Below are 13,109 nucleotides of genomic sequence, written 5' to 3'. Positions count from 1 at the left end.
ATTAATAGTTGTTGGTTGACGACCTAGCGTTCGTCTGTCCATTAGTTCCCTTTGAATATCCATTGGTATTGTTTTTCTTGTAATATCTCTTATGACCACTCTTTTGTCGGTGGTTATTATCTGGTATTATAATATAAGGATTGTTCAATAGCCTTCGTTCGGTTTCTTTATCGTATGGAAGAGGTGCAGAAGGTTGTACAAGTGATGGGTTATACATAGGAAAGTTGGGATATGGTGGTGTTGCAGGTATATTTGAAGTGGTAGGCATTGGGGTAACATATTGAGGATATTGAGGATATGCTGAATATCCTGGATAAACTATTGGTGTCGGATAATATCCGTTTGGATACATTTGCATGGGTATCTGTTGCCCATAAATGTTGTTATTATTGAATGGGGATCTGGAAAATGATTGGTTATCTATATCTCTGTCTTCATCCTCTTCTTGTTCTTCCTCCTCCTCCTCTTCCTCTTGATCATCTTCATTTTGAAATATTTCTTGACGTAATTTCATGTAAAGTGCTTCTTTTGATGCTCTTTCTGATTCAATATTATTGACTGATTCGTTTATAGAAGTTGGGGTGCTTGAAGCAGTATCTTGAATAAATGAATTGTCTCTTGATGTTTCGGAATTTTCCGATGTTGCACTAGTAGGAACTGAGACTTCCTTCTTCTTTTTAACTATCAATTTAGGTTTCATTAGAGGCTGTATAGGTGGTTCCGTTGCATCTGTTTGTTCCTGTTGTTGTTGTTGTTGCTGCTGCTGCTGCTGCTGTTGCTGTTGTTGTTGCTGCTGTTGCTCTTCGACTTCCGCAACAGCTTTATTCAACCTTACAAAAATACTTGTATTTATAAACGTATAGTCGACCCCTTCTACCATAGTAACCGTAATTTCATTTGTGGCCTTATTATTCCAATGAGATAATTTATAGTATTGACATAATTGATGTGATAATAACCTATAGTATGAATTTTTGAGGTATGACGCAGGAATAGCATAAGAAGCAGTAAGGTCCTTAGAAACCGACTCTATGAACTTTATCAACTCTTGCTCTAAATGTAACAAGTAAATTCGGTCCTGTTGTTTCAGCAAAGCCGTTTGGATTGAAGTTGGAATAACATGTGGCTGTTCAACTTGGTTAGTTTGTTGTCGTTGGGGTTGTTGCTTATGCTGTTTGGGATGTTGTGCTAGGGTATTGGGCTGTATAGTCATGTTTAAATATAAAATAAGCTCGTCCTACTTGAATCTAAACCCATGTAAAGTTTCTTTTAGTTATATATTCGTGTCACCAGACAGTTGGATTATTTACTCTTAACACTTTTGTTGTATGTCAGATTGGATGTACAGCCGTAATTTTTTCTTTCTTTTTCTTTTTCCTCTAGCCTTTGCAAATATCTGTTGTTCCTGTATATAACATTGGAGGTTTGAGGGTGGTTGTCTAAGATTGTTGCCTCTAGAAATTTTAGCAACACGTTCAAATTAGGTGGCAATAGATTCTGATATACCAGCATACAACTGAATATGGCAAGTCAAGATGAAGTACGTACTACTGGGAAGATTAATTGTTATGGTAAATGTCGTTACTAACATGTAATTGTGTTTTAGATTAGAGCTAAACGGTTGGCAAAGTTACAACAGCATGAAGCTCAACAAGCTCAGAAGAAACAACAAACGGAACAAGAACTAGCACAGCAGTTGCAACAGGCACAGCAAGAATTAAAAGTGGAACAAGGGAAAGCTCAACCAAAAGAACACGTCCCTCCTGTTGTTTCGGCCGAAAAGGAATTACCAGTTGTTGAACAAGAGTTGTCTGACCATACTATTGCAGACACAACAGCTACTGATCCGTTCACTGAGTGGGTATTAACTCAATTAGAATTCATATTTCAAGCAACCATTGATCCAGAAAAGAATAAGGGTGATCTCGTATTTTTATATAATTTGGCATATGAATTACAACAACGTCCTCACGGACAGATAACCCCGGATGACATTGAATCAATTTTTATGGAAATTTTAACTGAAGTTGGTATCCCTGCTAAATCAAAATCCTTGATGGAATATTTGTATTTAACTTATCATAATGCGTTCCGCATAAAGAGAACAATCCCATTAAAGGCTCATTTGTACCAAGAAAAAGTGCAATTTCTTAACCAAGTCATTAAATTTTCAGTTAGTTATGGTGGCATAAGTTTCCATGTGGTTGATTTGTTTATAAATAATGATGTAAGCAAGTCTTTGGAGTTCTTTGTAACCAGATTCAATGATGTTTCGTCATTTTTATTTGATATTATTAATAACGAAGAAGATGAAGCCTCTTTACTTGAATTGGCAAATTTGATATTCCCTTATTTGAGTTTCAAGATTTCTACTGCTAATCTTGGTCATAGTTCAAATTTCATTCATTTGTTATCTGTATATGAAGCACTTGTTTCAATTAAACCTGTGGCTGCTATTTTTTCACAAGTTAACGGGTTTCAACCACCTAAACAGGAATGTCTTGATTACGAACACAAAACTTTATTAGGTCCATTATTGAGAATATCTCCCTTATTGGAAGACATGGCTGTGAATTACTTCCAAGGTGTTAGCACACAGACTCCTATGCAAATCCATAATACTTATTCATCAATTCAAAATGAGTACAATGTTATTATTTCACATTTATTTACAATTGTTGATAAATTGGTTCGAGGATCAGTTAAAACAAGGACCGATTTAGTTGAATGGTTTGCAGATTTAATCAACTTGAATCATTTAAGAAGAGGTTCCCATGCAGATTTCAAGAAATTATCAAGCGATGGAATAATGTATAATATCTCCATTATTTTGATTAAATTGAGTCTTCCATTTTTAAATTATCCTTTGTTTGGCAAAATCGATAAAATTGATGTTGATTATTTCAGAAAGAATAGACTTCTCGATGTTGATGAAGAATCAAGAGTTAACTCTACCATTGAAGAAGTAGAAGAACAATATTCGCACGAAGAACAAGACACCAATTTCATCTCTGATTGTTTTAATCTAACCTTAGCATATCTTCATTATGGTATTGGTGGGATCTTTATCAAATATGATAGATTGAAACAACAGATTAAACAAGTGCAATCAAGAATTGATCAAATTGAATCAGGGCAAACTCCACCAGGATTAAACCCAATGATGATTAGTTTCCTTAGACAAGAATTACCAAAATTGAAAAAGACAATTGAAGCATTCAAATCAGTTAAACATTCAATTCAGGCAATTTTCGATTTTAGAAATTTGCAATTGGAAATATTTGATTTTATAATCGGCGCAACAACTTTTATTATAAGATTAATTGATCCATCACATTCATATCCCCAGTCTAAACTCTCAATTCCAATCTTCAAAATATCGAAGGTTTCTGAATTGGATGATCACGATTATTTAAAAACCAAAACTCCAATACCTTGGAAATACTATCCAGAATTTATAGTGGAGGGTATTGTTAACTATTGTAAATTCCTGACAAATTTCATGGGGTGTCCACTTGTTGATAATCAAGATAAATTAACTTGTTTTTGTGAATTTATAATTATTTTGTTGCGTTGCCCTGAATTAGTTGGTAATCCTCATTTAAAGTCAAACTTAGTTGAAATTTTGTTTGTTGGATCACTACCAATTGAGAATGCTAATAGAGATGGATTCATGATTAGTGTCTTCAACAATAATAAACTTATAATTGATAATATATTGTATTCGTTGCTTGATTTTTATGTGATGGTTGAAAAGACTGGAGCAAGTTCACAATTTTATGATAAGTTCAATAGTAGATATTATATTAGTGTTATTCTTGAACAATTGTGGAAAAATCCAAGCTATCGTTTCCAATTGAAGGATTATTCCAGGAATAATGTTGATTTTTTCATTAGATTTATTGCAAGAATGTTGAACGATACTACATATCTTTTAGATGAAACATTTAATGTTTTGAATGAAATCCATAATGTTCAACAGGAACTTAAGAAAAGATTAACTTCTCCTGGTGATGAATCAATGGGGACCGATGAAGAACTTGAAGGTAACTTGGATTCATTAGAATCTCGTGCCAAATCATATATGTCGCTTTCCAATAAAACCATGGAATTATTTAAATTGTTCACCAAGGAGGTTCCTCAAGGTTTTATGCTTGCCGAAATTATTGACAGACTAGCAAGTATGTTAAATTATAATCTTTCAATTATGGTTGGTCCCAAGTGTTCCAACTTGAAAGTTGAAAATCCAGAAAAGTATAATTTTGAACCAAAGAAAATATTGACCTTATTATGTGAGATATATGTTAATTTATCGTCACAAAAGGAATTCGTTGCATCTGTGGCGAGGGATGAACGTTCTTTCAATCTTGCCTATTTTGAAAAAGCAGAAAATATTTTGACTACAAAGACCTATGTTGAGCCTAAAACCATTAATGCATTAGTCACTTTTGCTCGTGCTGCAGAAGATCAACGTAAGCTTGAAGAGATGGAAGAGATGGAAATGGGAGAAATCCCTGATGAATTTTTGGATCCGTTAATGTTTACGTTAATGAAGGATCCAGTTATATTGCCGGGTTCTAGAGTTTCGATTGATAGATCTACCATTAAGGCACATTTATTAAGTGATCTGACTGACCCATTTAATAGAATGCCATTAACTTTGGACGATGTGATTGATAATGTTGAATTAAAACAACAAATTGACGAATTTAGGCAAAAGGCTAGACAGAATCGTCAATAAGTGTCCTTTTTTTTTTATCACTATTTTATAGGTGAATGACATATTATAGTAAATGATCTTGTAATTTGTGGCAATCTTGTATAGTTGAGCGAGTGGGATTTGGTAGCGTTCTGGTATCCTAATGGTGAAGGATGTTAGTGTACTGAGGGTAAGCAAATAGGGCGAAAGCAAAGATCATTTAAGCTTTTTATGAGGATACAAGGAAAGAGGAAATAACGCTTGGATATTGGGATTCAAAGCCAGAAATCGTGGAGATGACAAGTAATCTTGATTAGGAGAACAGAGGAACTCATCTTACTACAATGTATTTGATAAACACTCGAGTGATTCCTTTTGCAGAGACATTTACAACACATCTCTACTGAATAAATAAAATTAAATTTATGACATTTGGAAAATTATCGAATTTTATTAACTATACAGACCCATTAATACATGACCTTCTTAAGCCTTGATAGCGAACTTTCTTTGTGGGAAAGCAATTCTTTGCTTTCTAGCCTTTTCGGTTTCCTTGTTAGCTTCGAATTTAGTTAATCTTCTTCTGATAGCTCTGGTCTTCTTGGCTCTTAAGTCCTTTGGTTGGTACTTCTTACCAGCGTAGAAAGCCTTAACATTTTCTCTTTGAGTCAAGTTAATAACAGTCAATACACGAGCAATGTTCTTTCTGACGGTGTGGATCTTTGGTAAAGATGGTCTTTGCAACTTTTGGACCTTTAAGGTGGCCAATTCTTGCTTTAATTCAACCAATTGTTGTTCTAATTGTTCCTTAGACTTGGTTCTTAATTCAAAAGTTTTAACAGCAGCCTAGAATAAATGTTAGTATAATGCTTTTAAAAGAAAAGTTATCCATCCACATGAAAATAGGTTATGATTTGATGTTGACCAATTTCACTATATGTAAGTTCTGATTCAATATTTATGACTTCGCCTATCGTCTTCAACAATGAAAAATAAAGCATGTATGTATGATTGTTATTATAGTTGCTTGTCTATAACTTGGTTCTATCGTTTGTACTTTATTTATCTTTCTTAGTCTTTGCTTGACGATATTATGTAGTTGAATAAATCGTTTCTGCCCTTTCAATAACTCAGGTGTAATCCTCCTTTTCTATTCTATTCTATCATATATCATATCCTATAGTATCTTACTATGCGGGTGGTGTATCCTGTTACTGTTTGAACATACCATTGTCGTTGTATGTATTAATGAACTATCAGGTTAAGAAAGAGCAGCTGGAAAATTTTTCTATATAGTTTTTTTTTTTTTGTTTGTCCGTTGTGCAGTGCTAGAGTATTTTGTCAAAATCGCTTGCATCGATAGTCACGTGAACAAATCCTCAGTAGAAAAAGTAATTTTCTCACTATGGGGATTTAGTAAGGCAAGAAAAACATATTCAATAAAACGAAGATATGCAACATGCAGGAATTACTCACGTGAAACAAATTAGGGTTTAGACCTAACGAAAGGGTCTAAGCCACGGATTGATTATTTGTGGTATCATTCCCAATCACCTATTACAAGCAAAAAGAAACTAAGATTTCAATGCTATAATAACACACGCCCATCAATGAGGGGGAGAGCTTACTACATTCTAACTGTGAACGTACAAATGTCAACTATTTTACAGTGTTAAGTTTAATTCTAATCTACTCCGTTGCCAATCACATTGGCAGGTATGGATAACCTTGCCCTCGTGCTTAATTAAAAACTTTCCGACTTTTTCAATTGAAGTATTAACAATACGCTATACCATGATACAAAAAGCTATCCCTGTAATAAACCACATTTTATTAAGTAGTGAATTACATATAATTTTTTTTTGTGTGTTTTCGCAATTTCCGAAAGCGGTAAGTGTTCATGGTATAATTAACGCGTAATCTTTCCTTACTATTTTCTAAAAATAGCCCACCTTGTCAGACAGAGTGGTATACCATACGTCATTTCCATGTAAATAACTTGCTGGATGCACAAATGGTAACCTCGTCAGTATGATACGTAGTTCGGAAGAGTTTGATCCAGGTAAACACTATAAGTTATACGTTCCCTTTTAAACTTGGTGAAAAGTTGAACGTTGTGTGGAATCGAGAACAATGGAAAACGTTCTTCCCCCAAGGCTCACTTCTACATAAAACTAATTCACCATATCAAATTCTAAATTGATGGGATACTATTATTATATCTTTATATATTTAACAAATAAAAAAAGGTAACAGTGTGAACACTGCTATATATATATATAAAGAAAAACTTCGACGTTATAAAGAGAGGCTATTTAGAGAATTAAATGGTGGAGTTGGCAAGATTAAGAAGAGTTCTTCAAGTTAGTAGACAACCATTCTAAACCTTCATATAAACCATCACCAGTAGTTGCACAAGTAGCTTGAATGTACCATGGTCTTTGTCTGATAGAGTGTAAACCTAACTTTTCAGTTATTTCAGCAGCATTCATGGCATTTGGTAAATCTTGTTTATTAGCGAAAACTAATAATAATGCATCTCTCAATTCATCTTCGTTCAACATTTGTTGTAATTCTTCTCTTGCTTCAGCAATACGGTCTCTATCGTTGGAATCCACAACGAAAATGATACCTTGGGTGTTTTGGAAGTAGTATCTCCATAATGGTCTAATCTTATCTTGTCCACCGACATCCCACACTGTGAAGGAGATGTTCTTATATTCAACAGTTTCAACATTGAAACCAATGGTTGGGATTGTGGTAACAATTTCACCCAACTTTAATTTATATAAAATGGTGGTCTTACCGGCAGCATCTAAACCAACCATTAAAATTCTCATTTCTCTGTTACCAAATAAGTTGGCGAATAATTTAGAAAATGATAAACCCATGATGATGTTTTAATGTATAATTACAGATATATGACAAAAAAAATTAAAAAAGTAATGAATGTTTTGGTCTAGAAAGTAAAATCTCTATAATTGATTTATACGGTTGTGTAAAATGTGTAAAGTTGTTGACTTTCCGGGTGTTTGTTCTAGATCAAGTAAAGGGTACGGTATCAAGTATTAAATCAATTGATCTTGCGAATTCTCAAATTGATTGATTGAACAAGTGGTGGTGGGTTGGAGGGGGGGCAGTTGTAAAACGTTGTAGTTGTAATGTGTGTAAAAGAAGAAAACAACAAATCAAAAATTTTGGGTGAGAGTTTTGGACAACGAAGAAATCAGATTTTCTTGTTTTTCTGAACAAAGTGAAACTTAAGTGGCGCCCGGTAGAAAATATGACACGTACTGCATAGAAACTACACCAGAACAATATATATTGATTAACCCAATAATTTACCTTGTATTTTGAAGCTAAAAACCTAGATATGTGAAAATAGTAAGTTAGATTAGTTAAATTAGTTAGTTAATGTATGCATTTACTTCCCAATATTCACTTTACAGTTTGAAAATTGTTGTAAAGCACGAATAAATATTGGATAAGAAACCTCCTTGTTATCAGGTTCCCAATAGATTTCGGTTAATCTAATATGCCAAGGTGGGTAATCTTCTAAATCTAATGAAGGAGCAAAACTAATTAATAAATCAGGTTCTGGTCCAACCAAATCAGTTAATTCTCCGTCAATTAGTTCCGCATTGATATCTTTAGGTGATAATTCACCATTTACGGCCAATTCACCCATGGTTCTAGCCAAATCAACAATTGTGGGTTTTCCATCAACATAACTGATTAAACTTATTTCTAAATCAACTTTTCTGTTGGTAGAGCTGGCACCTTCACTAAAGGTTATTAAATTCTTATGTGGTATGGTTATAGAAAAGGTAGGTTTAGTATCAGTACCAAAATATAAAGTTAAATTCTTGGAGATATATCGACTCAAGCTTGTTAATGATTCACTTGATTGGTTTAATACTCCAGAATACTCATATATGATTAATTGACCAATTCCTGCACTTATACACCATGCTGCTAATTCCCCGATTTGGTTAGTTAATCCCAACACACCACCATTTTCATCCTCGTCATCCTTTAGATCCAATATACAACTAACAACCTTAGGGATCTTACTCAACTTATTCACGTCTTCCCTTATAACTTGTGGTGATTTGTTTGGATAATAGCTTAAAGTAAGCACTTTTAAAAACATATATCTATATGCAAATTGAATATTCTTGAAAATTGATATAACAAAGAATAAACTTAAAAGGATAAAATGATTAATATAAAATCCAATCAACTCAAGAACTGAATTTGTAGTCTTGTTTTGCTTAACAAGATCACGAGTTAATCCTAGTGAAACAGTTAATGGATTTGTGGTTCGATTAGAACTTGGTGGTTGTCTTCTATCAGTTTTGAGTTGCTCATTTACATTTTCAGGTTGAACAATTATACCTTTTCTACGACGCAGTTTCGTTGTCGCCGTTGCATCTGCTGTCACTTGATCTAACGTAGCATCAGCCTGGCTATTCAACCCAACAGTCTCTAATATGTTGGCCATCACTGAGAAATTATTATTAGGTTTACGGCCCCCTGCTATTTCTTTGGATTTTGAGGTCTATTGATTGCCGCTTTTGTCGTGGTGTGGTTGCTGTCTGGTGATTCTCCACCAATTTTTTTTACAACACGATTCCTTAATTTTTTTTTTTAACCTTTGTTGTAAAATATAATTATCCTGCATAATAAAAAGAAAACAACTAACATCTGATAAATTATCAGGTGGATTAGTACGCTAAGGAAAGGGTATCAAGGAGCAAATAACGAATGGGTGGTGCATATTGTATTTGAATGATTGTGTTTCACTTTCTGTATATTTAATTTTTTTTTACTTCAACCATTTAAAGAAAACGTTTGAAAGTGCTATAGGGCACAACAATTATGTGGTAGCGTGTTGGTTTGAATTACCAAGATGCATCAAAAATACAGCTCAAGTCGGAAAATAAGACCAGAAGAGAAGAAGCATTGGTTAGAAGTTGACGAATGTACAATCAACTTTTGTTCTATGCCAAAATTGGATTCATTCATTGTTCTATTTAGATGATAGAGTGACTTGAAAAGTATGTTGAGGGCTCTTTAATTTACTTTAGATCTGTTTGCTTTTCACTTCTAAATACTACGATTAAGCTTGTCGGTATTTTTTTATACCCCAAAACTTGCATGTGAGGCCAATCAAATTTTAAATGCAAGGAATTCTTCAATGTTACATCGTAACCATATGGTAGGTCTATATATGTGTTAGTAGAAATAATGAATATAACCCTAATGGTGTTATTTATCTTAAGCTATAGTAGTTGGGTATCAAATGTAATTTGGGATGACTTAAATTGGTAGGTTTCTAGATATACTATCTTTGAAGTTTTTTTATATATATATATTTTTTTTGCAATCAATTTTAGTCAAATTTCACAAAATTACTAGCCGATTTTGATGGTGTAACAAATCTCAATGATCCAGAAAATAACTTGCATTTATTTTAAGTTAACTTTAGCAAACAACGAACAAGTTACAGAAAAAGGGAATCATAAGCAGACGTGCGGTTAGCGAAAGAGATAGGTGATAGCAATGTTTGTATCCGAACGTGAGCGTGAGCACAAGTACACAGGGTTCATAATTCGCAAAATTTCGTACAGCTGACACTATCTAGTTACATAGCCCCCTTCGAGCTCTATCGGTTAGTCCATTTCCTACGGTACCTGCGGAAAATCCAACCAGTTCTTCGTGCTATGTACGATTCCTTAATCTTAGGTTTCATCCGAAAACTTTCGTGACAGACCGAGAAAAGCGAACCAAGGGGCAATGTTGTAAATCTGGAGAGCTTGCGAGAATAATTACATACAAAAAATGCAACATATAAATAACTCGGGACAGATCAGGCTTAATGACTCTTGAGCTTGCCGATCCGTGACTTTAACTAATAGGAGGAAAAGAAATAAAACCAAAAAAATAAATCTTGCCCTTTTTTTTCTTAGTTAAAAAAAAAAAACTTTTTGCTTTGTTCCTTTCCTTTTTTTTTTTTGTTCACCCAAAAACGAGGAGAACGATTTTTAACACACAATTTTAGAATTCTTTTTGAGTGCAACCTTTAAATATTAATAGATTTCTTATAACGTGATTTTAGTTAGTAATCAAACCTTTCAGCTAGATATATCCTTTACATTTGCATATACTTCAACACATAGTACATAAACCACTCATTTCCAGTTCAGTTCGCTTACTAATTTACTTTTGATTCAAAACCCCACTCCCATGTTTAGAACCATATAACAACCTACACAATGTTCAAATTTCTAGAGCGAATATTATACGACAACACGATAGAAGAAGAATACCACCGTAAGCTACGACAGAAGTCTTCTTCAAACTCTGCTATTATAGTTGGGTTGGTTGCAGCTATGGGTGGTTTCCTTTACGGGTACGACACAGGATTAATTAATGGGTTATTAGAAATGCCCTATGTTTATGAAAACTTTGCCTCGGATGGCCTAACATTTACCACACACGAAAGAGCATTAACAGTGGCTATGTTATCCTTAGGTACCTTTGTAGGAGCATTGATTGCTCCCTTGATTTCCGATAATTACGGTAGAAAATTTTCCATTATTTTGTCATCTACATTAGTTTTCAATGTGGGTAATGTTTTACAAATTGCATCAACTGAGTTACCATTGTTGGCTGCTGGCAGATTCATCTCAGGTATATCAGTCGGTATACTATCGGCTATTGTACCGTTGTACCAAGCCGAAGCTTCTCCAAAATGGGTTAGAGGTTCCATTGTTTTCACGTATCAATGGGCCATCACCTGGGGATTATTGATAGCCAGTGCCGTATGCCAAGGTACAAGAAAAATGAATAACTCTGGAAGTTATAGAATCCCTATTGGGTTACAATTTTTATGGGCATTAATATTATGTACGGGGATGTTATTCTTACCAGAATCACCAAGATACTATGTCCAAAAAAACAATATACAGAAAGCATTAGATGCATTATCAAAATTACGACGGTTGAGACCCGATGATGCCGATTTAATTGAAGAATTAGTTGAAATTAAAGCCAATTATGATTATGAATTATCATTTGGAAAAACCACCATACTAGACTGTTTTAGATCTGGTGGTGGTAGACACAAACAAAAACTAAGAATGCTTACCGGTATTGGAGTTCAATTTTTCCAGCAATGTTCGGGAATCAACTTTATTTTTTACTATGGGGTAAATTTCTTTTTGAATACTGGAGTTCAGAATTCTTATATCATGTCGTTCATAACATACCTTGTAAATATGATTTTCACTATTCCAGGGATTATTCTTATTGATACAATTGGTAGAAGAAAATTATTATTATGGGGAGGTGTCGGTATGGCAGTTTCAAATTTCATAATTGCCATATGTGGAGTGAGTATCAGCCAAACTGAAATAAACTCAATTCTCAGTGTTTCATTTTCTTGTGTTTTCATTTTGTTTTTTGCAGGTTCCTGGGGTGGTTGTACTTGGGCATTATGTTCTGATATTTACAGTATTTCCATTAGACAAAAGGCCGTGGCTATAACAGCAGCTACTAATTGGTTAGTTAACTTTATTTTCGCCTATATCACCCCATACTTGATTGATACGGGATTGCATACTGCTGCAATTGGCAACAAGATTTTTTTCATGTGGGGAGGATTCAATGCCTTAGCAGTTGTATTTGTTTATTTCACTGTTTATGAAACCAAGGGGTTGAAGTTGGAAGAAGTTGATTACATGTATGCTCATTGTACTACGGCGATGTCATCTCCTAAGTTTATATCAACCAAGATTGACTATGCCAGATTAGATGAGAATTATAACCCAATCGTGGAAGAATCATCATCTTCCCCAAGTGATGTATCCCACCAAATAATTGTGGAGAAAGACACTACACCAGAACATCATATCACTGAACCATTATATACAAGCAAACAAGAAAACGACTTGATGATTATTCCTTATAATAATATATTATCTCCGACATCAACCGCAGAGGGAGAAGAGCTCAGACGAGAATCAGTTACTTCCCATCAATTTTCAAATACAAATATGTCAACCATATCACCGTTAACTCAGGGCGATTCACATGTTTCCAATGACTATCAAAGTTATTTAGAATCTTTAAAACGAGAATATTCGGGAATTCAAGCAATGCCGCCTCAAGAGTTTAGCAGTGATAGTAGTGTTGACATGGATGATGAAATTATAGAGACAAACCAATCAGGTATACCAACGACAGTAATTGCAACTCCATATTTCACTCAACCTCCAAGTGATTCAGATTCAAGTGATGATGATGATGATGAGGAGGACGACGACGACAACGAAGAAGAGCAGGAGCAGAAACAGTCACAAGAAAAGAGACCATAAGATTTAACTTTTGCATATTTAGTTCTTTT

The 13,109-nt window shown here is 34.2% G+C and overlaps 6 protein-coding genes across 6 annotated transcripts; 2 read left to right on the top strand and 4 right to left on the bottom strand. All coding sequences in view use genetic code 12, as the record gives it.

Annotated features, from left to right (window-relative positions):
- Nucleotide 1: 1 nt before the first annotated feature.
- On the bottom strand, nucleotides 2-1,213 carry FGR44 (Fgr44p; the record flags this gene model as incomplete). Its single annotated transcript, XM_007376135.1, has 1 exon — nucleotides 2-1,213. One exon carries the CDS (start codon nucleotides 1,211-1,213, stop codon nucleotides 2-4), a length of 1,212 nt encoding a protein of 403 aa, XP_007376197.1.
- Nucleotides 1,214-1,522: 309 nt separating this feature from the next.
- Nucleotides 1,523-4,741, top strand: SPAPADRAFT_51435 (ubiquitin-ubiquitin ligase; the record flags this gene model as incomplete). Its single annotated transcript, XM_007376134.1, has 2 exons — nucleotides 1,523-1,540; nucleotides 1,607-4,741. The coding sequence occupies 2 exons, from the start codon at nucleotides 1,523-1,525 to the stop codon at nucleotides 4,739-4,741; spliced, it is 3,153 nt and encodes a 1,050-aa protein (XP_007376196.1).
- A 444-nt stretch (nucleotides 4,742-5,185) lies between these two features.
- On the bottom strand, nucleotides 5,186-5,930 carry RPL35 (60S ribosomal protein uL29; the record flags this gene model as incomplete). Its single annotated transcript, XM_007376133.1, has 2 exons — nucleotides 5,186-5,545; nucleotides 5,928-5,930. 2 exons carry the CDS (start codon nucleotides 5,928-5,930, stop codon nucleotides 5,186-5,188), a joined length of 363 nt encoding a protein of 120 aa, XP_007376195.1.
- A 353-nt stretch (nucleotides 5,931-6,283) lies between these two features.
- Nucleotides 6,284-7,887, bottom strand: ARF2 (Arf family GTPase; the record flags this gene model as incomplete). Its single annotated transcript, XM_007376132.1, has 1 exon — nucleotides 6,284-7,887. The coding sequence occupies one exon, from the start codon at nucleotides 7,588-7,590 to the stop codon at nucleotides 7,045-7,047; it is 546 nt and encodes a 181-aa protein (XP_007376194.1).
- A 117-nt stretch (nucleotides 7,888-8,004) lies between these two features.
- On the bottom strand, nucleotides 8,005-9,301 carry SPAPADRAFT_61977 (ditrans,polycis-polyprenyl diphosphate synthase; the record flags this gene model as incomplete). Its single annotated transcript, XM_007376131.1, has 1 exon — nucleotides 8,005-9,301. The coding sequence occupies one exon, from the start codon at nucleotides 9,201-9,203 to the stop codon at nucleotides 8,124-8,126; it is 1,080 nt and encodes a 359-aa protein (XP_007376193.1).
- Nucleotides 9,302-10,977: 1,676 nt separating this feature from the next.
- Nucleotides 10,978-13,080, top strand: HGT4 (glucose sensor; the record flags this gene model as incomplete). The annotated part of the gene is made up of 1 exon (XM_007376130.1): nucleotides 10,978-13,080. One exon carries the CDS (start codon nucleotides 10,978-10,980, stop codon nucleotides 13,078-13,080), a length of 2,103 nt encoding a protein of 700 aa, XP_007376192.1.
- Between the last annotated feature and the right edge of the window lie 29 nt (nucleotides 13,081-13,109).

This window comes from Spathaspora passalidarum (genome assembly GCF_000223485.1).
Source record: "Spathaspora passalidarum NRRL Y-27907 unplaced genomic scaffold SPAPAscaffold_5, whole genome shotgun sequence".
NCBI lineage: Eukaryota > Fungi > Ascomycota > Pichiomycetes > Serinales > Debaryomycetaceae > Spathaspora > Spathaspora passalidarum.
The sequence above is the reverse complement of the archived record's forward strand: the minus strand, read 5'-3'. Positions and strand labels throughout refer to the sequence as shown.